Source organism: Falco biarmicus, chromosome 7, assembly GCF_023638135.1.
Source record: "Falco biarmicus isolate bFalBia1 chromosome 7, bFalBia1.pri, whole genome shotgun sequence".
Classification (NCBI taxonomy): Eukaryota; Metazoa; Chordata; class Aves; order Falconiformes; family Falconidae; genus Falco; species Falco biarmicus.
This window is the reverse complement of record NC_079294.1, coordinates 67,275,937-67,303,168: the sequence shown is the minus strand read 5'-3', so window position 1 is coordinate 67,303,168 and position 27,232 is coordinate 67,275,937. Positions and strand designations below refer to the sequence as shown.

The following is a 27,232-nucleotide window of genomic DNA, read 5'->3' as shown; positions in this document are numbered from 1 at the left end:
GGAGATAAGCTTCACTGCTTCTTATCAACAAGAAGCCAGTCCTCCCTGGAGAGCTGTGTTTTCTGGAATGCATCTATGCTCCTCGGGTTTGGTAATGGTCTGGTGATAGGAAGGAAAACAAAGACAGTGAGATTTGTGGTTTGTAACTTTGCCATCACTTCCTTCCTCTGTGTGACCATCCTCTACATCCTTATCTTTAACCGTACTCCTGTATCCTCACTTGCATTTGTCTGTCTGCATGCTTTGGGGTAGCAATGTCTCCCAGTCTTATTTAGGGCACTGTGGGGTAGGCAGGGAGGAGAGAGGAGTCGCTGCACGTGCAGAGGTGCTTTCGGGTGGAGTGGCAGCTTCATGTGGACCTAGCGTGAAATGTGAGCTCTCATTTTGTCATGGGGACGGGTGTCTGGAGGCACCCCAGCTCATGGAGTCCAGCCCATGTTACCACCCGTACTGTGTCATACATGCACATACATGCACATGTATGCACGCTACTGTGTATACGCTAACAAGCGATGCTGGGATACAACCCCAAGTACAACCATCTGAGCAGAGGCGCAGGAAGGGAGTTAACACTCCTGGCTCATGCACAGAAATACAATCCCCATCTCCTCTGAGCTCCCAGAGAGGAATCAGTGAAAACATCAAACCACACGTCCTGTACAGTGGGGCTGATACGCTGGAGCTATGAACTTTCTCTTTGAGGTGGTAATAGTTTGGCTAGCAGCCAGGAGCGGCAGCCGCGAACGGAAAGGGGGACTTCCAGAGATAAGCTATTTTCAGCCAACTGGGCTTCTCGCTGCGAAATAAATAGAAAAAGGACGAGCTCTGCGTCTGCGGTCATGTGTCCTGCTTTCGTGGATTTGGCCTATTTTCTGAAGAATGGCTGTAATTCAGCTTGAATTTCCCCTGGATTGCTGCCAGCAAAATAGGAAGCTGTTGCTATTGCCAAGGAGCGAACAGGAATTTATATATGTAGCTCAGCCACAGGGATGAGATGACAGCTAACGGCTTAGCCGCTGCTTGGAGGAAAAGCAGACCTTGGAGGAAGCTGGATTTTCTCAGTATCACAGCAGTTCAGTCCTTTCTACATCTTTGATATTATCACTTTCAGTCTGGATCAGGCAACATTGTGACACAGTATCTGTGCTCACTACCAAGGGATGGAAGCAGAGGAGCGCTCAGCGTTTTGGAAAATCGCCTTCATTTGAGTGAAATTCAGAGTTAAAATGAACAGAAAGGAGCTTTAGAGCAGTCCTTTGTAATGCTAACTCCATGCCTGACTTGCTCTGCATCTCTGCTTGGGTTCTTTGGCCTCTCCTCTCCTCCCCATGTGCACAGACGATGCTGAGTATTTCCCTTGCAATGATGTGAGGCAGCTTCTCTGCGTCAAGCGATGGAAATCCATCCTTTCGCGATTGTTTTTCTATTTGAATAACTCCTTTAGTCAACATGTGCACCATTTCCACTTCTGTTTCATTTCTTTATAATGAAGGGGGCAGTTTATCATGTCAACACAGAGTATGGATGTGGTGAAAGACACACTGTTCTGAAGGATTTAAAGTTAATTTCCTTGAGACAGAGAGACTGTTGTTCAGGTTACTCTCTCTCAAAGGCAGGGCAGCCACCTTTCTCCCGTGTTCTGGCTGCCTTCTGGGGCTACAGGGAGCCTTTACCTTGTGTCTTTACACAGCTCTTCCCCCTGGCTGGACCCTGTGCTTCTGGGAGGTTTGCAAGTCTGTAATGTTTTAGAGTCTGAGGGTACAGCTGGGACTCAAAGCTGCCATCCAGCCTGTGCTGTGTAATGGGACAGGGCAGAGAGGTGCACCTAGGTACTTGGTCATGTCTGACTGCCTGCTCCTTAACGAAAGCCTGAGTCTTTCTCTGTGCTGTGCTTGGGTTTTTGCCAAGTGCTAAAGATTCTTCATTGTATGCACTGGAACACCTTGGGCCACCAGATATGATAAAGATGCAGGGCATCATCTTGGAGGCAGTCCCACCTCCTCCAGGCAGTCATCCAGCTGCTGCCCAAGGGAATAGCACAGTCGGTACAGTGGGCACCATGGCACACAGGCAGAATGGGCTGTAGCTCAGTTTTCTACAAACTTGGTCATTCCAGCCATGCAGGAGCAGCATGAAGGGCACGGCTCAGCAGCACCGAGCACTTGCTGAGCTCCCTTGCCCAGGCAAAACTCCCACTGCGGCAGGGTTGACTCTGCTGCAGCTGAAGGGAGAATGAAGAGTGAATTACCAGCACTGGTGCTGTTTGCTGTCGGCCTGATAAAAATGGCACTTTGCCCAAGTCTTCTATAAATCACAGGTTCCATTCGGAAAGGAGTTTTCTGTGGTAATTAATGAGCCAGTATAAAGACATTAAACGGAGAATGTGTAGTGATAGAAAGGCTTGTCATTCACTGAGCCATCTTCCCCCATGTGAATAACCACGAGGGAACAAAGGCCAAACTCCTTATAGACTGAAGTGCACTATCTCTGATAGCTGGGAATGAAGTAATTCTCTGAAAATAACAAAGGCGCAGTGAAATACATTAGTAAACTAATTACAAGAGAGCTGGTAAAAACAGATGCTGAAAATTTAAAGCTATTATTGGAATGATTGCTAGCAGAAAAATGGGGGCTGACAACAAAAAATTAAAAAATGCGTCTCATTTAAAATTCATTAGCCTCTAAATCAGGACAGCTCCCTGTCTGAAAGCGGGGCTGATGGCATTTCTGTGGGCAGTCATGATGAAAAGCTTCCTTTCCTTCACCTTTCTGGACTCCACCATTGCCTCCAGTAGATGCTGAAATGAACCATGTGCTTGTTGGCAAGCACAGAAAAACAAGGATGGGTGCTGGCTTTGCAGACCAGGAGGTCCGAGCAGGGATGTTTCTACCTAGAGGTGTTGCAAGGGCTGTGGTGGGGCAGGATAACACCTTGTGCTCGGATGGCTCACTGCTCCAAGCTGATAAAAAGCAGGATTGCTCATCTGCTCTCACTATCGGAAGGAGTTGGCTGCAAACAAAGTGCTCCAGGGCCAAAAGCGGCTGTTTGTGAGGTTCCTCTTGTACCATCTCCATCAATATTTGGGAGAGGGATGGAAAACATTGTTATTATGCAACAAATCAAAATGGTAACTATGTAATTTGTCTTAATTGTGTATGTCAGACTAGGAAAAACACGAGGAGCTCCGGATGGGAATCTGGCAGGAAAGACCTGCCTGCTGGCAGCATGCTGCGTGCTTTGCTTTGCCCTCGCCAAGCCAACCTCTCCCAGAGGCTTGTGGGACAGCTTGCCCTTCATTTTCTCATTCTTTCAGGGGTCTGCAGGGGCATTTGAGTGGGATAAATCACAGCTATATTGCAAAGAGCAACCATGTGCTTCAGAGGAAAGCCTGGGAGGCGGTGGGGTCTTGAAGAAGTGATTGCCCAAAGTGGAGTGAGCTGTGTTTGCAACAGGAGGGAGCATCTTCTTGCGATGCTGGAGGGGAATCATGCTTTGGGGCATGGGAGCCTCACGTGATGCTAGGGTTTTGTGAGAAGTCACCCCACAGAAACACAGGAGCTCTTCATGGTGACTTTTACCACTGGGCAGGTGTCACAGTGGCCAGCATTGCCCAGGCAGCATCACCCTTAGTGCCGGAGCACTGTAATGATGACGAATAACCTCCTCTTGCACTGCAGAATTGCTAGCCCCATATGCAGTCCGCCCAAGCAAATTAAGAGTTGTTTATGACATTTAATACTCCTCCTTCCCTCCAGCAGCAGGGTGGCAGGTCCACAGGTTTGGCTTCACAAATGGTCGCCTCAGGATACACTAAATGCTGTCATGAGCCAGAGAGCAATTTCGTCTTGAAAAATTACTGCAATAGCATTCCCTGATAAAGGTCTCTCCCAGCAATGCCTCCCTCTTCACCAGAAACTTCTTCTCTCCCTGAAACCAATTTGAGAGTGCTAAAGGGGCTGTTTATTAGTCAATTCTCCTGCAAAACAAGAGGGTACTGGAAGACAAATAACCACCTTGGGCTGTCTGCTGTGCTGTTCAGTGTAGCAGGTAACACAACGGGATGCTGCTGTGTGCTCTGAACATGGAGGGAAGTGAGAAATTTGGTCCGTGGGATTGCCAAGATGTATCTTTGTAAGTGATTTATAAGGAGCAGCATGGCCTCATGGGTAGAGCATGTCATTGGTACTCAAGGGATGTTGTTGGGTTGTGACCGTGGGTGTCACTTTGTGTCCTCTATGCCTGTCTTTGTAAAATGACTGATATGTTATAGGAAAGGTTTGAGAATACTCAGTCCTAGTTGCTCACTGGGCTTCAGGGAGGGCATTTGTGCTGGTGCACTGGGACTTGCTGTTCCTTATTTCCAGGCTGGGATGATTTCTGACTGCAGCCACATTGCAGGATGCCATGGGTCTGAACAGGGAGTATTTGGGCAGTGCGACTGCCCAAGGGAGAGCATGGCTTTCAGGGGTTTCCTCTGGCATAGACAGCTCCCCTGATGCTCTCTGTCCTCCCAAGTCAAGATAACAAGGGACGGGGTGTTGGGTGTTAGGGATGCTTCCTGACATGCTGTACTGGAACAGTGTGGATGCACTCTCTCTCTAGAGGGATAGCACTTTGTGAGCTTTATAGAAATGGCAAGATTAAGTGTAAAACAGCCCTTAGGGTATATGGCCCTTGTTTATCTTCATCCATGGTGCAGAGACTGCATCTATTCAGACAAAAATCTTTCCCACTCATGGGAGAGTACCCCTGCATCAAAAACTGATGGTGTTGTAGCTATTTTTCCAGTCAGCAAGCTATAATCAACACTATAAATACACTAAATGTTCTTTAGTACAGGGAGACAGGCTTGGAGGCACTTGTGATTGTGCAGGAGGGGCTGGGTGTGCTGGTGACGGGGAGTGCATTCAAAGAAGGCTCAGGAAGAGGAGTGGAGCTGCAGCAAAGGCATTCGAAGGTTTTCCAGGTGCCACGATAAAGTGCCTGCAGGGACAACCCATCCTCCTCCTCCCAGCCCTGTCCTTTGCTCATGCAGGATGAGTAGAGCAACCAGGGACCCATGAGCACATTCCCTCTGACTCCTGGTCTGCATACAGTGTAGATGTGTTCATTACTTTCACAGGATATTTATCATCCCTACACAGAAGCAGCCCCCGCAGGCATCTGTGCTTTTTTCCACTTGCTTCTCAAAGCACCAAAACAAACAGTAAATCACGGGTCGGTAGAGGCCATTGGTGCTGCTTGTTGTGCTGCAGTGGTGGGGGCGACCTGAGCTGGACTTGGCTCAGTCATTTCGCAGGTTATGCAAAAAAATGAGAAGCCATATTCTCAGATCAGGCAGCAATTTGCCTCTTGGTGGACTTGAGTCATGAAGCGGTATATTTTTTTCCCCTCCTCTTGTAAAATATCTGTTGCATGTTCCCTCCCATGGGCAGCTGCTATATCCCACTGCGAGGCATTAGCTCAGTTATCTCCCTTTCATCCCTGTCCCAGGAGCTTAGGGTGGGTGGGGGGAGGAAAAACAGGCCAGGTGGAGACTTTGTTCCTCAACCAGAGAAATCTGTCTGATCGGGCATTTTCTCAGCCTTGTTTAAATTATTTCACTCAGCTTTGATTGTGTCAACAATGGATGGAGGCATAAGGATGCAAAATGCAGAGAGGGCAGAAAGCCTGGACCATCCTTCATCCCTGCTCTGAACAGTTGTACCTGCTCCACAGTGAGAAGCAGCAAAAGAGGAATAAGCATTTGTTTGAAAATATTGCAAGCAAGAAGTGTGCAGGACTGACCCTCTCCCTCTGCACCTGCCCAGCACAGAGCAAGATGGGGCTTCCTCCCTGTCTCATCTCACCATGTATTTTGGTTCCTCTTAAATGAGCTACATTCCTCCAAAGTGCCTTCCTTGCTTCAAACTCTCCCAAGTCTTGTAGCCCATTTTCTTTTGAGATCTGAGGCCCAGCATGGACAATAGAGATTTGGGATTTTCACCCCTATGCAGGGGCAGAGGGGATTTTCCTCTGTTCTGGGAGAGGCATGGCTGGTCTTTAATATTTTCCTCCCTTTCCAAAGCCAAGAGAAAGGCGATTTTTCTTCCCTTTAGATGTGAGCGAAGGCCCCCGCTCCTGCTACTCCTGGAGAATTAAATAGATAAATGGGCGGCGCTGTTGTTCACGCTTCACTATGCACAAAGCAACTTGCATTCAAAATTGGGCTCATGGCAGTTCAGCAACAACCTCGCACAATAGCATCATTAGACACGCAGGGCCAGCTCGCAGGCGCAGAGGCTGCTCTGCAGCTGGAGTAGCCACCAGGCTGTTGTGACATGGGCTTTTTTTAATCTTTAAAAAAACACATCTTTAAAAAAAACTTAGAGAAAGAAGATACAGTGTCTTTTTCTTAAAGACTTGGTAAAGCGCCCCTGTTTGAAAGCAGGGGGAAGAGAGGAGAGGATGGGATTTGTGGTGTCCATACACCCCCCATCTTTTGTGCCAGCTCTTTCTTGTAGGCGAATCCTCCATTTCCAGAGTGTGGAGGGGAGTAAAAAGGGACCTGTGTTTGTGAAGCCTTCACTTTCCGACTTCTTTGAAAATACCCCAGGTTGCTTTCGTAATGGTGAGGGTTTCCTAGACCAGGAGGGAGTGGAACAAGATTGAATCCCTCTGCTTGCTTTGGGGATGGTGGCTTGCAGGGGAGCTTTTGGGAAGTTGCGGTGCCAAGGGGTGTGGGTGCTTAGTAAATCTTCACAGATACCAAAAGCTGGTTCTGCTGGAGCTGTCAGCCTGATTTGAGAGTGGTTTGGGACTGGGTTTAATTGGCATGGTGGTCGTTGTGTTTTAAAAATGACCCTGACTTCTGCTGACTAGAGGGGAAATTCAATTTTTTTAGTAAGTTGGGAAATTTAGTATGAAAATCAGCAGCTGTCACCATCATCAGGATGGAGCCGGTCCTGGAAAGGGTCAGCTCTGCTCATGGCTTGTTCTGTCACGCTGGGCAAACCATTTGCCTCACAGACTTCACCTTCATCCATTGCAATGGAACTAATGAATCCTGCCTTCCTTGGCAGGGGCATCTGGGAGCCCAGGTACTGGCGGCACATCCCTGTTAAACTCTTGTTCCTTGTACTGTGTTAACTTTGAGGCGTATTCACCATGTGTGTCCATTTGGAGTGGTCTGAGTTTAACAGGCTGGTGGCAGAAATGTGTAGAAAGGGTCTTTGCTTGTGGGCTGCTGTTTGTACACTGCCTGGCATCAGTGGCAGTGAGGATGTTCAGCTCTTCCTGAGCATGCTCTAGTGTCAGAGCCAGCCTGGGTATCTTTCCCCTAAAGGAATTTAAAAACAAAAAAGCAATGTGATCGCAAACTAGCTGGGCTTCCCAAATACTCTCCTAACACCATGCTTGGCACTGAACTTTTCAAGTCTTCTTCCTCTTCTTGTGCCTGCAGTTGGTAATAGTGTTTGGGTTTTAATGATTCTAACAGGCCTGGGATTTGCTCTGACATACCAAGTTAATTTTTTCTTTTTCTATATGAAATCTAGGTCAATCTCCAGCTTAGAACTAATGCTGTACTGAACAAAAAGGATTGGCCACTAATAGTTTCAATTTAGTTTTTCATAGAGTAAAGAAAATTTCACTCATTACCTATTTTCATTTTTATTCCATTGGCCTTTCCACAGAGCCTGTTAGGATGGAGACAGTGCTTGTGCTTTGATTAGGAGAGACCCAGCAAATTCATTTGCCAGAATGAATCCTCTGTGAATATGGATGAAAATAAGAGTTGCTGTTCACCTGCGCTGTGTCTGTAGGACATGCCTTTGGGGACTGCATCCCAGTGAGGGTTAGGTGGTGGGAGATCCCAAGCATGGGATTCTTTTTAGGGAGACCCTCACCCGTGATCCAGCCTCATCCTAGTTGAGGTTGTCCGTGAGTACAACATGGGTGAAGGAGAGATGAAGGTTAACTCCTCTGCCTCATGTTTCAGTGTGGCTGTAGACAACTCAGTCTGAATCTAGCCCTGGCCAAAGGGGAGGAGGTTCACTCATGCCTGCAGTGTGTGAGGGCTGCTAGGACCGTTCCCCATCTGCTCTGAGCCCATTTTGTTTTGTCTTTCCCTGCCCTGTGCCGGTCTGTGTGTACCATGGCCAGAATCCAGGTATGATGATAGCAGAAGCACTGAGACACCATGGCTTTGGAGCATCAATATGGAGTAGTGAATGTGTGTGTGATTTAGGTTGATTTTATGGCTGTGCTCACTCTGAGTGTGGATGATACTGCGATACACACAGAGATGGCAGAGGGAAGTTAATGGGAACAGGGTGGCACTCACCCCATCTGATGACAGCAAAAAAGGCTTGGGGAAGCTCCAGTTCCTCCATTGGCACATGGATGCTGCGTTGCTGGATGATGGAGGCAGCGGGCAGATGGATTAGAGGGTGCCTCCCCTCTTAGAAGCTCACAGGTGAATACTGTGATTGCATGTATTTATTTTTTAAATTATTATGGCCATTAGCATAGAAATGAGATGCAGCTTCCTGGCTGCTGGCCAACCCCACCCGGGCTGGTGTGCAGCTCTTCTCTGTAGCAGCTGAAACAATAGTGCCCGGCTGATAACAGGGGTCCTGGCATTTGCTGCTGAAAGGCAAGTGACAAATAGGAGCAAGCATTCTGCTCTATGAGTTTGTTACGGTCATTTGGGATGTATATAAAAATCTCATGTGGGTCACCAGAGATCTAGCCCCTCCAAGCAATGCCCTGTAAAGCAGTTGTGCTCCGATGCCTCTCCTTACACCCAGTGATTTATTTCCAGACTGAAAACAGTATCCCAGGTAGTCACTTGCATTCAAGTTTTGTTGCTGTTTTACAGGAGATGCTACAAAAGCTTTTGTCTCTGTAACTGTAAATAAACTTGTAAATCTGTTTTAAAAATAGCATTTTGTAGCTGGTGCATGAATTTTTAATGCATCTTCTGCAAACCAGCTGGTCTTGGCAAGGGTCACAGTGTTTCCTAGGCATTTAACATAAAACTGTGCTTCAAAGCCACATTATAGGGTCGTTGAAGAGTAATATTTTACTTAACATCCTCATAACTGAATTATTTATAACTTCCCATGTTTTATTCATGATAAATATTAATACTAGTGTCTTTAAGAGTAGAGGTTATTGCTGCAGTTTTACCTATAAGAGGTGATATTATTGAAATAAAGGAATGGCAATGAATTCTGTAGCCAGCAGAGCTAAGTTTGTGCCAGGGCTGTTCTCATTCACACCTCCCTCTTCTTATCAGCCCTGTCAGCCACCGAAAAACCTTAGTGCTGAGCATCTGTACATTTGAAAGGAATTTTCCTCCAGGCATCTGAATCTATGCCTTTTTTTCTTTCTTTCTTTCTTTGCTGTCCCCCCCGTCATCGTATGTCGTCCATCGTTTTCGTCATCTCCCCCACCGCCCTTTATTAAGGAGCTTTGTGTCTTTCTCATTAATTCTTGGATTCGTTTCTTGCTGAGAGTTTGTAAGCTGTGGTTGCAAGATGCTCACCCTAGCCTGGATCTCCAAATGGCAGCCTTGAAATATTATGCAGGCTCCCTCGAGCTCTCCTGCCACGGGCAACCCTGGACCCTCCCATTTTTTGAAGCATCCCTTGCCACCTTGGAAGGGGAGTCACCTGGTGTGGGAGAACCTCTGGCAGCCTTTGGGCTCCTTCCCACATGGCTGAGTACTCTGGGACACAGGCAGTCTTGTTTCAAGGCCAATCCTATATGAATTTGGTAAATTGCCATTCCATCATCGGGCTCCATCCCTTACCAGAGAAGATATTTGCATTAGCTTTCATTTTGGGAAAGGAAAATAGAATTTTGCATGATCTTTTGCCTTGTCTTGGTGCATTCTCATCTGGCTGGAGCATTGCACAGCCACCTCCTGGTCCTGCTCCCATCAGTGCATCCCAGTGTGGGGCTGGCTGCCCATCCCACCCTCACAGCTGCAAAACCTTCCCAGCTTTACAGCCGCACGGGGCTAGGGCTTTGCTCCATGTTACTCGATCAGCTTAACAAATCTGCAGTCAGCGGGTTGAGAGCAGTGGTTGTGGGAGCAGTGTGGGTTAACGCAACACATATTTAATGTATGATTGCTAATGGCCATCTCCCATCTGCCTGAGCCCAACTGGAGTTTGCAGATGAATGATTAAGCTGCCCTGACACATACGCAGCTTGTTCCTTAGCAGAGGTACATTCATTACACTTGATGCATGTAGGAGGGGACGAGGCTGTCTTGCTGGGGAGAGGGGTATTATCGGGCTGGGGTGGCAGAGCAGGGGGCTCTCTTGGAGTTTATTTTGTATGATAATATGAGTGATCTTCCCACAGATGCGGCACTATAAATGAATCATGAGCTGAATAACCACTGGGATGTTTATTAGCTTCGAATATGTTTATTGCAGAGTCAACAGGCAGCACCTTCCAATTAATTAATAGTAATAATTACTGTATTATTTATGTAGCTTTAACAGCATGCCAGAGTTTCCACACAATGGTTACAGCTGTGGCTATGCTGAAACAGGCTGTTCTGTATTTATCCTTTGTGGGCACGCTGAGGTTTGTCATTTGCTGTCGGGTGGTCCCATCCCCAAAAGCTTCTGTTTGCTGAGCTGCTGAGCTCTTGGCAGCTACTCTTTCCACCAGCTGAAGCCTGTTGCTCCACAGTGTGGGGATGTGACCATTCCTTCTGCAGTGCCAGAAGGCAGAGTATGCAATGAGCTGGAGTACCTGCCAAACAGTGATGGAAGTCAAGGGCTGTAAGTTTTACTAGGATATCTGGGAACTCTTTTGGTCAAGATATTTAATGAAAATGAGTTTAGGAGTCAAGCTATGCACATCAAAAGGATATTTACAGCAGATAAGACATTGGCAGCAATAGAAAGGATAGGTATCTCTTTTCTGATGTGAGCTTGGATCCAAAGCCTGCTGAAACTGTTGAGAATGACCTCCCATAGGTGCCAGTGCAGTGCCTGTGTATCTCGCTGCCCCCATAGACCTTGCTGTGGAGCTTGCTAAGTCGATCAGTTCAATGCACAGAAGCAGACATATAGCAAGAATTTGCCACTAGTCCTGTTTCTCCACACCGGAGGTTGGTTAGGCTGCAAACCAGCCTTCTGGTTTTGCATTACAATCCCATTTGCTAACTCTGGGGAATAAGGGTGTTTCTAGGTCATGTGAACTTGTTGGCAGTGGATCTCTCCTTACACGTGTATATTTTTGTCTCTCTTTTTGTCTTCCAGCAATGTCTGACTTCCATATCCACCCTCAGAATGCAGTGGTGGAAGAAGGTGGTGTAGCAAGATTCCAGTGCCAGATCCACGGTTTGCCTGAGCCAGTGATCCTCTGGCAAAAGAACCGCATGCCGGTCAACACAGACAATGAAAGGTAGGACATGTTCAAGCCATGTACTGCTGATCTTCCTTTCTCCAGGTGGAAAAAATTGGCCAGGCTTGCTATTGCCCTCACAGTTATGCTAGGACACAACTAACCTGAGCTGAGGGTCTTGGCCAGCATTTCTTCCATGGAAGACTCGGGCAGTTAATGTTGTGGGTTGTCTGGGCTCCTTCTGGCCAAACACTGTGTAGAAATACTGCATCTCCCAGGAAAGGTAGATAAAGCCCATTAGCTGATTTTGGAGGAAGCAAGGGCTTGCACTGACCTTCTCTAATCAGCCCTGCTCCAGGTTTACTTTCAAGTGTGGAAGAGCCCACCTGGCAATCCTAGCAGAGCCAGGTAGCTTTGGCATCCATCATCCCTCTGTGGCTCCTTTTTGTGCAACTCTTTCTGAGCCAAATCCATGAACTCCTGCAAGTGCTGAATTACACTGTGGCTGCTGGATTTTCCTTTCCAGGTGGACTCCCTTGTGTATGGTGGCAGGGAAGCTCTGCAGAGAGCATCCTGCAGCGCCCTGCGCTGCCATTTCCCATGCAATCCTACTAAAGAGAAAGCCCAGCTGCCCCCCTGCCTCAGCCTAGACCTGGGACGGCATGTCCTCGCTTCCTGTGTTTGACAGGCTGCTCCCTTTGCGTCGGAAACTTTCCTCATCACGGTTTGATCCTCTGAGCAGCAGTGGGGCCTGGCGGAGGACAGGTGGCAGGAAATGCATGCTTCGTGCCGGCAGCCTCTGGTGGTCTCAGCTGTGGCTCAGGAGCTGCACAACTGATGGTGGGAGACAATAGGTCACAGCACACCTCGATCACAAATTGATGTCCGTGCATTGGGAATAGGCAAAACCAGGAAGCTGTAAATATTTCCCTGAAAGCCCCTATTCTTAAAAATGTCAGTTCTGCAGCAGAACATGGTTGACTTCTTTGGAGGCAGGAGAAAACATGAGGGCTGGAACAATGCCTGACCTTTTCAGCATTGTGGCGAACTTACAGTAGAAGGACCCAAGAGGCCCAACTCTGCCATGGAAAACTGCAACTGTCAGGTTTTGTTTTTCCTTGTGTTTTTCATCTGAGCTTTTTTTAGCCCAGCACAAGGTTAATTCATTAAACTTGATCTCCTCTGAAGGCTTCTTACTCGTACAAGTGCTGAACTGGGGATGTGGTGGAGCAGGGCAACTGGTCCAAGGTGGTGTCAGCAGAGATAAGGGGTGCAGAACTGGACCTGATGCCTTGGGTACATCCTGCTGAGATGTTGCAGGACAGGTGAAGTTCCCTTGAAGTCCTTCATGTGTTATTGCTCCTTTCCACTTGAGCCCAGGGTCACAGGTATGGAGATGGTCAGAGATGTGGCAGCGTGACCAGAACTTCTTTTCTTCAAGGCTGAGGAGCCAAGACTTCTGTCCAACTCACACAGACCCAAGCTGCGCTATCCCCACTGCTTCTTTTCTGGGGCACGGAGCTTGCCCAGGCCCTGGAGGATGTGGGCTAGGAGCAGTTTCCCTACATTCAGTGTCCTAAGTTTTTAACAGATTTGGCTTTTTGTGGGAGTAAAGTTACCGGGGAACGTTTTTATTGTCAGCTCATTAGATTGATCTCTGACACCAATGGGCTTGGGTGATGAGGGTTGCTTCTCTAACTGAATTGGATTGCTGCATTAATCATGCTTGGTGCATTTCTGCGTATAAAGTGTATATAAATTTGTATGCTGAGTCTTGCACTTGGAGGCTTTGAAGGCAGAATAATAGCTTTGGAATTGAATCTTCTAATGCTGTGGGCAGATTGTTAACAAAAATGAAGGCTTCTTGTGGTATAATTCATCCAAAACAATGGGCATTTTAAAGTCCCAGGGAGATTGCAATCAACTTCGGGACGTGTAAAACTGATTGCTGTCACACTGCCTCCGACACAGAGCTGCACGTTTGGAGCCCAGCACAGGGAGCAGGTTATAGGCACTTAACCATATGCTGATATGGAAAAAGATATTCTTCATCTTCCAGACGGAAATGGATTATTAACTCATCACAGTGTAATGACTTAGTACCAGTCAATTCAAACACATGGTTGCCAAGCAACCTGTAATGTATGTATACACATGTGTGTATGCATGCATGATTTAAATGTACCTATGTTTTAAATATATAAAATATTTATTGATTTATGTGTGCTCACTCAATATCTATTTTAAACATGCATTTCCATACATTTGAGGTTTTAAGGTCATGTGGATTTGAGTTCTGGACCTGGAGTTAGGAGTGTGGAGCACACACTTTGCCTGACACTTGTCCATGGTCACTGTGCTTCAGCTGATGAGTGATAACTCCCACATCAGCTGTGTTCACATGCAAATGCACTACCAAAGCTTTTCCACAGGTTGAATAGGAAGCATCTACTTTGTAGCCTTCCAGCAAAAGTCATCCTTTCTCAAGGATGCATCAGAAGATAAAGAAAGGGAACGTACCCTCCTATAAAAGAAGACCAGAGGCTCAAGTATCCAAAGAAATAAAGGACTGATGCAGTGATAAGCAGGGGCTCAACCTGCTGGGGGCTGCATCACTGAGGTGGTATTGGCACCTCTGTGCTGGGATGCGGGGAGCCAGCCTGCCTCACCCAGATGGCTGTGCAGCCTGCTTTCAAGTCATGTCCTGCCTTTGTAAGTTTTTGTTTCTGCTTTTCTTTTCCCACAGATACACGCTGCTTCCCAAGGGGGTCCTCCAGATTACGGGACTGAGGGCAGAAGACAGTGGGATTTTTCACTGTGTTGCTACCAATATTGCTAATGTGAAGTTCAGCCGGGAGGCCAGACTCACCGTGTCAGGTTCGTACCAGTAAATGCTGTTGTGACTTGTCTTTCTGTCATCTTCTTCACACTGCTGTTCTGGACCAGGACAGTTTAAGAAAGCTTCAAGCTAAGAGCACCGAGAAGCATTCCTTTGTCCAGCCATAACACTTTTCCTGTTCTGAATTGTTATTAGTTCCTGCCAGATCAGTCTATTTGACAGCAGATGAATCTGTCTGTTTGCCTGTAAATTAGCACCAGCTTCTGGGTAGAGGGAGAATGGTGAGAAAATGAGTTACAGCAGCTTTACATTAAATGAATTATTTTGGAAATGTGAAAGATTCATCATTTCCTTATGAGACCTGCCCACTCTGGAAGTAATTGCAGCACACAGGGTGATCAATTATTTATCTAATGGGGGAATTATTTTCTGTAGGCTGTTAGCATTGCATTGCGACCAAAGTGAGCTAACCTTTCTTTGGAAGATGAGAAGGAGGAGTCCTGAGCACCCCAGGCTGAGTTTTGACTTGGTTCTCCATCCACATTTGAAGACAGTGGCTGAAACAGGTTTTCATCTCTGAAAGCTCCAGCTGAAGAAATGATGGTGCCTTATGGTCTCTTCTCCAAAAAAAGGGGCCAAAGTCATGTATTTGCTGTTTGGTTTCATGCTGCCAGAGGTAGGATGTGATGAAGCTGTAAGGGCAAACTACAGGAACCCACATCCACGCTTTGCATGTGCACAAGTTTGGCCTGTTTGTGAAAGCACACAAAATGGCATGTGGAAGTGATGACATTGGGCACAGTGAAGGAAGGATTAGGGTGCAAATGCACCCACGTTGCCGTAGCTGTGCTGCTCTCCACTGACGTGCCCATTGACCATCCTCTGTTAGTTGTCTGTGTGGGACTCAAGCTGATCTCTTGGAGCCCTTTCGAGCAATAACTCATTAGCCAGTTTCCAAACCTGATGTTAGGTTGTCAACTTCTAGTTAGGCTTTCTTCATTTGTCAGTCTTTTTAATTTAAAATACTTTTGGCTTCAGCAGTCTCTCTTGATGTTTCAGTAGCTGCTCCTAGTATGAAGGAAGTGGGAAGTATTAAGTCAAATCATACAACCCAGCCTGATCAAGCAGCTAGGAGTGAATGACACCTTTGTGCCCTCTTCTTGGAAATGCCTTTTGATAGGCTCAATCTCCTTGTATGAAAACAGGACAACTTGCTTCTCCTGGACTTCAGAGCATCTGTGGGTGACCTTCAGAGAAGATAAGAGTGCCAAAGAAGTAGTTGCCTGCAAATTGTGGCTACATCGTGCTGGTAGGGTGGGCTCTGAGATACAGGGCTCGGTGCAGGTCAGAACCCCCCTGAGATGCTGGATACCCACGGTTGTCCTCTGTGACAACAATGGTGATGCATCTGTGGCTTTCTGGTGGGGGACCATCCCAGATTCCATGTGGAAATGGAGGTTAGAGCTCTAGAGGGAAGAGGCATGGGAAGTCTGCACAGGGCTGGTTAGATGTGTGTTTCTCTGAGCATTTTTTATATGCAGTAAAGGGTCTTTCCCCTGAGCTGTGGTCCTCCCGTCCATCAGATACACATAACTGCTGGTACCCAGTGGCTAGACGCTTGCCAGTGTACACTCATACCTCACAGCCTGCCTTCACCCTCCAAAAGGGCTGCCTGGCCAGTGGTCCTAGGGTAGGAGACTTAACACTTGTACTGAGTGTCATATTAGGCTCTGCTGACTGTAAAAAAGTAGCACGTGTGAAATGGGGTAAGGCTGGGGAAAGAGGGTTGCTGTGTATATTGGCTTTGATGGGGAAAGAAAGCAGGCTAACTGGTTCTGAAAGACCTGGGAGCTTTTGATGCCTGTTACTTATCTGTTTTCTTGATCTATGTGAACAGTAGCCGCATGGAGGGAAAAAAAGAACAGTAAATTATCAACATGGTGAAGTTCTTTGTTTCAATTTACCCGTCTGAGTTATTATTTCTCACAGGGCAGAAAGTGCTAGTTGTTCTCATCTGACCATCCCTTATTTCAGATGGATATTTTCCAGGTTTCCTGTCTGTGAAATATTTGTGGCTTTCTTTTCCTTAAAGCAGTTGGATGATGAATACAGACATCATCCTGTTGATGTGCCTGTTGAAGGGCTTAGACCGTGCTTCAGTGACTGCATGTCAGCAGGGCTGACACAGGACATTTGCATGCTCTCAGCTCATGGAAAACCTATTGCACTGGGTTAAACCCCGGTGAAAAACGTTTATGGTCTGAGGTGTTAGCTAAAAGAACCCAAGTATCTGTTAGACCAGGACGGCAGGTATGTGCTAGCGTGTTAACTCTAGGCTGTGGTGTAGCAGCAGAAGTTATGGTGTGCTGTGGGAGCCTGTGCCACTGCCGCAGGTGGGCAGGAGAGGGAGAGGAGGGTGGCTGCCTGTGGGGGACAAAGGACCCTGCTCGCAGCACTTTCCTTCCTCTCCCTGGCAATGGTGGTGGGGCTGTTGGCAGCGAGCAGCACGGATATGTCTTCCAGTCCTACTGATTGATTATTTTCAAGTGCCTGCTTAGCAGAGATGCTCCCGAGGGGCTGCCTGCCTCTCTGCACTGACACCTTTTCAGTGCAAGCTGTGGCTTTCTCTGCTGCTGTCCTTTTGATCAAGATCTAACTGCCTTTGCCAGCGATGCTCCCGTCACTGCAAGAGTGCCTGTCACGCCTGGCAGTGCCGGGGACCTCCCCATCCTTACTGCGATTGCTGCTGGCAGAGTCCCTGGGGTCCACATGAATCATTAGAGCCTTTTTCCCTTTCAAAATAAATCCCCAACACATTGCCCTGAACCCTGTTGTGCTCCAGCAGCACTCGCCTGCCACGAGCCCCTCATTTTCTCACTTCTTCCTTCCTTCCTGACCCTGAATCAAAGGGATTTTCTGGTTGGAGAAGGAAACCTCTTCCTCGACAGTTGGGCACAATCAGCCCTTTTGCATGGTGCTGGCATCTGACAGCCATATCCCTGCCGTTTCACTGTCCCTTCTGACCCTGGAGCTGGCACTGCCGTGGGTGTTGGGCTCGCAGCAAAGCTGTGGGACCATTACATGGCCTTTGCAAGAGGTGAGCAGCGGTGGAAATACCTCTTCCAGAGCTGGGCAGGATTTGGCCCACGTCAGAGAGCTGAGCCCACAACCGAAAACCCGAATGCCTATTAGTACTCAGAGTATAAATCAATGAGTATGGGGTTTTAAATATTTTATTGTTAAAATAGAGTGTTTTATAAATTCTGCTTTGGTCTCAGCTCCCATTCACTGATATTCTTGGATGACCTTGGACAATTCATTTCATTTCTCTGTGTTTTGAAATACTGAAATCACTATATAATACAATGATAATATCGTATTATTCTAAGCGTGAACATTTAGTATTGTGATTTAGAACAATAAATCTACATGGATTTTAAAGGCACTCTGAAGTACTGAGGGGGAAGGTATTGTTTTTCAGATCTCTTGGGGTTAACCAGCCGGTCATATGAATTTATTGTGCATTCTGGTTCTCATCAAAAAATCTGCATTTTATGGCTTGCAGTGAAATGCATTTAGTGAGAAAGTCAGCTCTTAAGTCGTACTGACACGGTGATTTTTCTTGGATTTTGCCCATTTAGACACAACCTCAGAGTTGCTTTATCCCTCCCCATTTAGCCCCTGTAGGAACAATGAACAAACGAGCCGCTCTGATCTGTGCTTGCCTTTGGACCACTGCAAAATCCCCCTGCTAACACCCTGACTTCAGCCCCTGAGCTGCTGTGAAAGGGTAAGGCTAAAAAGTGCAGGAAGAAAAGATTTTTTTTCTTGGAGAAAAGCCCTTGCAGATAGTTTCCGGTGGATGACTTCTTTTTAACAAGCTTTTTGGATATCAGAAAGTCCATGTACAGGAGTCAGTGTGGGTTGGTCCCTACAACAAAGCCTGGCCCATGGCGAAGCACAGCTCTCCAGTCCTCCCTGTGCCACTCTCCTGCTTGGAGGCAAGCGACCAGTCCAGGTATTTCTCTCTACAGGTGTACAGAGCATTTTTGCCAGCAGCAGCTGTGAGATTGTTGAAATTCCTTAAACACTGCTTTACCTCAGCATTTCTGGAGTATAAACCAGCTCTTGCAAGAAATGGGGAGAAGACTAATGCAGAGGTTGTCAGTGTTCCTGTTTACTGATGGAGAACTGAGAATATCTCCTCTTTTTCCTCCTCTTCTGCTCCCAACAAATGGGACTGAAGGCTGAAAGGACCTTTGGCATGGGGATAAGGCACTTTTTAGGGACTCAGGAGATGCAGGTTTAGCTGTGATATACCTGACACAGGATGATGTTTTTCTCCTGTAGTCTCCTCCTGTCTGGTGAAATGTGGTTTCTTTTGCTTGTCTTGTGCCTGTCTGGTTTGCAGAGTTCTTGTGCCAGGGCTTTATTGTATTATGAGTCTGTGCATCACCTTGTACGATGGGTTTCATTCTTGGTTGCTGCCACTTGGTGCTACTGTAGTGCAAATAAATTATTAGTGATTTCATCGTGAGCAATAATGGTATCACAACACCAGAGTGGACCAGGACGGGAGTGCTGTAAAAGACAGGGAAATGACCACCCTGTAGGTTTTAGTCATCAGAGGAGTTTTCTTGAGTTTCCTTTCAAAAAGATCCTCAGCAGGAGTCAGGGACTGGCACCTCCATCACTCTCTGTGTCCCAGGAGAGGGCTTTTGAAGCAAATGACATGAGCAGCAAGAGAGGATGCTTGCAGAGAGGCAGATTCAGGCATTATGGACTGCATGGATTACTTTATGGCTTGAGATGCTGAAAGATAAAGCAACTCCTTCATTTATTTGCATTCCTGTCTACACGAGCTGTTCTACAGCTTGTGTCCTCCCTGTATACCATGTTTTTCCTGCACATCTACTCTCTGCAGTTCACAGTGAGTTCCTTCTTTATCCTGCCTTATCTGGGTGTTAACAGGGCTGCTTGTGACCGGGTTGGTTGGCTGAGGGATTTTCCCCAGCAATATCATCACACACTTAAAACACGTCAGACAGTGTGATTGTCACACAGACATTGTGCTCCTTTTGTTTCATGTACATCTCAAATTTACTGAGGCTTACACTAGCCACATCATATGCATGAAACTCTCAGTGTTTCCATTAAACAAGAGAGGATCAGGTGCATTTTAATGATGCTGCTGTCCTTGCAGGCTCACACTCCACTGTTTACAAGGACCCCATGATTCTTGTCGGTCCAGAGAACCTCACACTGACAGTGCACCAGACTGCTGTGCTGGAGTGCATCGCAACGGGCAATCCCCGGCCCATCGTCTCCTGGAGCCGCCTAGGTAAGCCCCGGGGTGACCGGTATTTCCTCCTCCATTGCTGTTCTGTGGGAAATAGGTAGGTGCTACTGACTATTTTATGCAACAAGTGATTCACCCTTTCCCTTCCCACTGAAGTTAATTGTAGGCTTGAAGTGCTTTTTATTCTTATGTCTACCCTTTGTTTTTTCTCTCTGCCAAGATCCTGTTTTCACCTGTTAGAGAAGTGGGTTGGTTAAACCTGTAGATGTTTCATGAAAGGTAATAATTTAATCTTTTCTCAAGTGACAGCATCTCCTTCTGCTGCATCAAAACCATCACCACTGTTGGCCTAGAGAAGCAAAATCATGCACAAACACATCTTTCACGTAAAACAGACTTGAAAGAAACTTGCTGCCTGTTCAGGGGTTTTTAAACAAATGTTGAGGGAAAAAAGAGTGTTTTAAGTAGTGTGTCTGAAGCTCTGAAAAAACAAATGCTTGCTGCTGGAGTCCTTGATACTTATTTAATCAGCATGAAAACCAGAGGCACTGTCCGATGGCGTCATACAAGTGAGGAAGAGAAAAGTGCCATGTTTCTCTCCGTCTAAAAGCAAGGGTTATTTTAGGTTCTAACTTTGTGATAGCAGCTCAGAAACTGTTTTGCTCAGAACAACACTTGCATTGCCCTACAGAAATCTATGCTAAGCAAAGAGCTGATGTATTTTGTTTTATCTTCTGGAGCTTATAACTCTGCCTGTGTGCACTGTAAGGCTGGGTTCAGTTAGTATTGCCCAAGCCTTTGTGGTCTGTGAAGTCATGTCATTTTTGGGATGCTAATCTTCCCGAGTGCCCCAAGGTGGCTGTGAAGCACAAACAGGGGTAATCCTGTCTCGTGCTGCTGTGCTGGATGTGGCACTTCACCCCCGTGGCTCTCCAAGAGTCCGGGTCCAGCTCATGGGAAGGGTGACTTCCTGCTCCAGAGATTTCTGCCAGGGGATGAGGACATGTATCCAGTATCAATCACAAAATTTTTCCGTGTTCGCCCTCCTGCTTGCATTCTCTGGTGGCTTTTAAAATCAGCCTGTGTCTGCCACTGACTGTTTTTTTTTTCCTGCGGAGCCATAACCATCAGATTGATGCTGTTTTAAAAATTCCCTAGATACGCTGTATCACTGTTTTGGTTCTCTTGGACACAAGGCGGCTCTATGTTAGCGCTCAACTATAATAAACTACTTTATAATTGCCTTAATTATAAGTGCTTATTACCTTCTTCAAAACGCTTGTCTCTATAGAGCAGTGCAATAATGAAGATGTAATAGCTTTGTGCAATGTTTGTCTGGATGGTCTGAGCTCAGCATTGCCTTCCACCAAAAATAAATACCCTCTCCATGCTGCTTTGCAGCACAGCAGCAGAATTAGAGCTACTGAATGGGAAAGAGATCCTGTTATTTTCCCTCCCCTCCAGCAGGAATGTTTCCTGTCCAAGGCATCACAAGATCTTGTTTAATATTACACTGATCTTGACAGCGATGTGGCACGCAGGCTCTCTGATGAAGTGGTGGATTTGTCATCTCTTTGTAGCCATTTGGAAGCACTTTCATGTCTTGTGTCTATGTGATCAGGAGGAAGGAGAGGGGTTTGTGCTGGACAGGGATGTCCTCCAAGCATCTATTGTCTGTACATGTGGCTTCGTCCCATGTGAAAGTCTTCTTCCTGAAGTTACTCCTACAGAGATGGTTTAGCTTGAATAGCCAGGTTATTTACTCAGCTTAGAAAAACACCACTTCTAATCCACTGCCAGAAATAAAATCCTTGGCCACGAAGTCTTAGAGACATGCAGCTGATTTAGCAATAGGCCTGAATTAAACAAAAAAAAGTCAATTATGTGTGAACATCTTTCTTGCCTGGTCAAAATAAAGAAGAGTGGTGACATGGACATTGTGCCGGGTCTTCGCACAGAGCATGCTGCTGTTTCGAATTGTCTCTCTAAACCCCTTTGCTCACAGTTTTGATGTTGTGGCATTTCTTCTATCAGAAAGAAGCAAAAGAACAATTTTGCTTTCACAGCTTTCTGGTGCAGGGGAAAGCAAGCCATAAACAACATTTGCACTTCTTGCTTTGGCTTTGCTAAAACCTGGTTGGTTTTCAGTGGGAAAGGCAGCTATATTTTGCTTGAAGGAAATAATTCAAATTCTGGGCCAGTTTTTGAGTGTCACACAATCAATTTTGAATTTAATTTCCTTGGGAATATGTTGTAGCCCCTGACCAGAAACAGAATTCCTGTGTCTTACCGTGCATGAAATGTCAACATTCATTAGAGAGCAGGCTCTGAGAGAAATGTAAAATCATTAAGGGTTTGTTCAGGGAAGATAGGGCTTTTCCTTTCAGAGCTACACACTTCAGGCTTGGACCTGTATGTGTGCACAAATGAATATCCTGGGCACTTACTGCAAAGCCTTTTGAATGAATGACGATTTTAATGTATCCTTACCGTTTAACTGACAGGCCACTGAGCTGGCCTCCATAAAAGGTACCACAGCAGAATAATAAACTATTTAGAGAGATACAGAAAAGTGAGGCGAGAAAGAAAAGACAGCGATTATCTGATAGCGTTATACAGAAGTTGTCAGAAAGGGTCACACAATGGGAAGGAAATTACTAAAGAGGGAGCCATTCAAGAAGTAAACTATACAACAATTGTAGGAGCCAATTAATTGGTAACTTATTGGACACAGAAGCTTGCAATAGATGGCTGGCTGGTTGACAGGAGCACCGGTCCCGTAAGTGTTTAGAAATAATAGAGTAAATTTCACCACTTCACATACTGAATAGTCAACTGTTGCAATGTACTCTAAATATGCTAATCCACAGTGCCCAGTGTCCGCCAGAGCAGGAGACCCATGTGTCTAAAAAGTGGAAGGCTACTATGGCACAATACAAAGAATTCACAAAAGACCTAAATGATCAACATTAGAAAGTTGTTACTTTCTTTCTACTTGCTACTTATAAAAGAAAGACGTTCATGTTGTTGCATATTCATATCGCCTGGCATGTTTTAACGGGTCTCCATAATTGGCGCTGATGTGCCAATCACTCGGTTAGCAGGCGGAGAATGGACTCCAGAAAGCATCACATACACCTTGGAAAAATAAATAATGCAGCTCCCAAACTGTAGGCATCTTTCATCCAGACCTCACCCCAGTGGGCAACCTGGAAGCCTCTACTTCCAAAAGCTGGAGCATTTTTTGGGAGCATCTCCCATTTGGAGAATAGTGTCTTCTATTAATCAGTTGTCCATCTGATCTTCACAACCAGCTGAACCTTCCACTTCTGCCCTCATCAGCTGAGGATTGACAGAGAGAATCTGTCAGACATTTCTACCCAGACTGGCTTGCTTTTAGTCCTCAGATTTTCTGCTTTTGACTTTATTAAAAGAAGTAGAAGGTCATGTTAAATGAGCAGCAGTTTCAAGCCTGTGGGAACAGTGTTGGCTTTTGCAGTCTTTCAGATCTTCTCCATGGAGAGATGACTTAGTGATGGCAAGTGATGCTAGGAAGGTGGGTTTTCAGGGTTTGGATGCCTTGATCCAAGCCACTTTTCATGTAAGGGTTAAAATAGATAGCAACCTTTGCAAAGCAGGTGTGAGACATCAGTCCCTCTGCACAGCAGTTCTGCAAAGTGCTGAGCTTTCAGGATGCAAGAAATTTCTTGTGTAAATACTCTGTATTATTTATATGTGTTGTCAGTGTCACTAAGTTGGACTTGATATTAGCTGAAGACCATCTAACTGATCATAGGACGACTCACAGTAGAGTAAAAAGGATGGAGCAGGCCAGGAAAGCAGAGATACTTTTCTAGAAGTTGTTTTCAGCACTCTTTGGAAAGGAGGAGTTGAGTAAGAGGCATATGGAATGATCTGGCATGGTGATCTTTATGGGCTGTTAGAGGTGACCATATTCTCCAAATCAAATGACGGATCCCCCAGGGTTTCTGAGCTTGGAGAGCTTTGCTCTTGAGGGAAATGAAGGATGCTTGGTTGACCCAAGACATTTCTTCAGACTGCCACACCTCTAATAAATAGTTGGAGCTAGAGAGATAACTGAAGACATATTGATGCTGGTATTTGGACTGTGTGGAGTACCTGCTGCAAGCTGGGTCTCTGCACACTTAAATTATGTAGCATGTTATAAATAATACAGTAAAACTACTGACATTCGAGTCACATTTCTGTGGTATTTCTTAAGGCAATGATGTGAGGAAGCATCCAGGTATGGCTGCTTTGCATCTTTCACTGGTCCTGTCCCTCCCTTGAGAGAGAGATTTAATTTTTACACCTATTGTAAATATGGACTTCCAAAAGATCTAATTTAAAAGATGAAATCAAATTCAATTTGAATTTAATTCAGACCCCTACACTTCAGTTCAAATGATGTTTGAAAGGAATGGTTCCTTGTTATTGCTCATTAAATGTGGGACAGGTCATGTTTTACTGTCCTTTTTATGACTGAGCCATTTACTGCTGCAGTGGTTTGGCCAGCTATGTGATCATTTAATCATTTAATGACGTTGTTTTTCTCTCTCCAAAAGACCCAAGCATTTTTCTTTGCAATGCAAATAGTGAAGTGGTCTGGCATTGCCTGCTAATGAAGCAAGGAAACCTTTAAGTTTAAAAAAATACCTGAAAAGTAATACATAAAGAGCATGGCAGGGGATTTGTTTGTGGAGTGCTTTGTAGCTTTCGGTCCATGTTTTGCTGATGTTTCCTAGCAGGATGCTGCCATTAATCTGAAATGGGATCCCTCACTTTTGTGGTTGTCTTGGGTTTGCGTGGCAAGGTTGGGGTTTTTTTTTGGGGGGGGGGGGGGGGGGGAGGCTGCAGGGGTGGCTTCTGTGAGAAGTCGCTAGAAGCTTTCCCTGTGTCTGATGGAGCCAATGCCAGCTGGCTCCAAGATGGACCTGGCACTGGCCAAGGCTGAGCCCATCAGTGATGGTAGCAGCACCTCTGGGATAACATATTTAAGAAGGGGAGAAAAAACGCCTGCACAACGGCATTTGTAGCCAGGAGAGAGGAGTGAGAATAGGAGAGCAACAACTGCAGAACCAGGGTCAGTGCAGATCGAAGGGCAGGAGGTGCTCCAGGCACCAGAGCAGAGATTCCCTGGCAGCCTATGGTGAGGACCATGGTGAGCCAGGCTGTCCCCTTCAGCCTGTGGAGGTAAACGGTGGAGCAGACATCCACTGCAGCCTGTAAGGGACCCCACACCGGAACAGGGGGATGCCTGAAGGAGTCTGTGACCCTGTGGGAAGCTCACACTGGAGCAGGCTCCTGCCGGGACCTGTGGCCCCACGGAGAGAGGAGCCCAGGCTGGAGCAGATTTACTGGTAGGACTCGTGGCCCCATGGGGGACCCATGCTGGAGCAGTCCGTTCCTGAAAGACTGTGCCCCATGGGAGGGACCCATGGTGCAACAGTTCATGAAGAACTACAGCCCATGGGAAGGACTCACATTGGAGCAGTTAGTTGGAGGACTGTCTCCCATGGGAGGGACCCCATGCTGGAGCAGGTGAAGAGTGTGAGGAGCCCTCCCGCTGAGGAGGAAGGAGTGGCAGAGACAATGTGTGATGAGCTGAACCCCCATTCCCTGTCCTCCTGAGCTTCTGCGGTGGAGGCAGACAATTTGGGAGTGAAGTTAAGCCCAGGAAGAAGGGAGGCATGGGGGGAAGGTGTTTTCACGTTTGGTTTTATTTCTTATTATCCTACTCTGATTTGATTGGTAATAAATTAATTTCTTCCCCCCCACCACCTCCCCCAAGTCAAGTCTGTTTTGCCTATGACAGTAACTGCTGAGTAATCCTCCTGTGCTTATCTCAACCCTTGAGCCATTCTCTCCCCGGTCCAGCTGAGGAGGGGAGTGGTAGAGCAGCTTTGGTGGGCACCTGGCATCCAGCCTGGGTAACCCACCACAACGGTCCAGGCTTGCAAGCTGATGAATGTGTGCTGCTTTCAGTAGTGCTGCCAGAGACCCTTGCTCTCCATCCCATCACGTGCCTTTCCATGGGGACTCAGGCACTTGCTGGGCAGCAGGTTGCAAAGTAGCATATCTGGGTTGATGGCTAAGTTGTCCCTCTCCTTGAGTTCGGCTTTGCCTTCATGTTTTCCCAATCTATTCCAGAACCTGTTGGTTATGAATGACCCAAATCCTCATAATGTCTTTACTACGCAAAACATGGTATTACATCTAAAGCATACAGTTGCAAGATAACTTTTAACCAGCCCTGCCTGCCTGTCTGTGTTGAAGCATGACGCCTGCCTGAGGTCAGGCATGAGCCAGGTCTCAGTCAGGGGCCACACTGTTGCCAGCAGAGGCTATGAAGGAAATCCTTGGGGATAACGAGGTGTCTTGGGGTGACTGCAGCAGCTCTGTAGCAACTTGTGTTTCCCTATGTGCTTTCCATGAAGGTTTCCCATTGCTGAATTACACCAGATGCAGCCACTGAAGTCTCCAGCCTGAGTCTCAGGTCCTTCAGTGCTAAACGCCCCTGGAAACTGGTCTGCCCACTGGATGGTGATAAGTCTTCAACTGGGTTGAAGAGCCATGACGTAGCATTTCTCAGGAGGTGGCCCACAAGAGTAGAAACTAGCTAGAGCATCTTGGATCTTTCCCCATGACCCATTGCTTCCTACAGAGCAGTTATGGGGGTTTTTGGCTTCTTCCACTTCCTTAGCAAGATTACTTCCACTTCCTTAGCACAGGCCAATAGAGCTCCCAGGAGAATTTTTTCACCCTAATTTTTCCTTTTACTAGCCACAACTTTGAAGCACAAGACAGAGGCTTTTTTGCTGTTGCAAAGCAGACATGTATGGAGGGTCAGGTGGGGAGATCACCAAGGCTGGGTTTTGGTTCTCTCGTTTCTGTAGGTTCCTTAAACTCCTCTGTGAGCAAAGGTGAGAGAGGAACTGAATTCCTTTTTCCCATCTGATGAAAGTGTGCTCCCTTTAACTGCTCTTCCAGTAAAACTACTCCCCTGCTTCGCCCCTCTGCTCAGACACCCTGACACATGCTAAGACTGATTTAGAGCTGCCTTTGTCAGACAGTGTCTTAAAACACAAACCAATGAAACAATAAAAAGCAATAGCCTGATACTAATGAAACACATTGTAATTAGAGCTGGCTGGGAATTTTCCAATGAAAACAGGCTTTGTTGCAAAAAGGTGAATTCCCTTATACAGAACTATTTCATGTTAAGCACTTCAACTTTGAGGACCATGCGCCGGAGCCTAGGCATGTTTTTTTGGAAACACTGCTGCCCTCCTACCAGCCTGCCTCAGACCCAGCACTCAGGATGGAGGCAGCCCTTTCCAGGTGCCCTTCCAAGCCAGAGCAGCTGAGCAGATCTAACCACCCCACCACCTCAGAGTTTGGCTCCTTGGCCCTGAACTATTGTGTGTTCAAGAGCTAAGGAATTGAAAATCCAGTGTTCACGTAGTTTCTGAAGCCACAAAAATCCATCAAGGTTTGGCAGGCAAAAAAGCATAACTTCTGGCTCAGGAAATCCCCAAGTCGTAAATTGCTGGTGGCTGGGAGAGTACATCAGGGAAGCACTGTTGTAGGTTGGCTGGTCTTCTTCTTCCCAGAGCCCCTCTGCTGGAAACAGGCTGTTGAGCTGGTTGGATCCCTGGTCAGTCTAATGTAAGAACCCAGGCAATGAATCACAGATGCTGATATGATTTAACTTGATTTA

The 27,232-nt window shown here is 46.6% G+C and overlaps 1 protein-coding gene across 1 annotated transcript in view; it reads left to right on the top strand.

The window, feature by feature from the left end:
* IGDCC3 (immunoglobulin superfamily DCC subclass member 3) overlaps window positions 1-27,232 on the top strand; it is a 112,271-nt gene that overhangs the window by 51,330 nt on the left and 33,709 nt on the right. Inside the window, exons 3-5 of the mRNA XM_056347662.1 lie at window positions 11,269-11,413; window positions 14,100-14,230; window positions 19,396-19,533. Coding sequence (XP_056203637.1) covers window positions 11,269-11,413; window positions 14,100-14,230; window positions 19,396-19,533 — 414 coding nt within the window. The remainder of the gene's footprint in view (window positions 1-11,268; window positions 11,414-14,099; window positions 14,231-19,395; window positions 19,534-27,232) is intronic.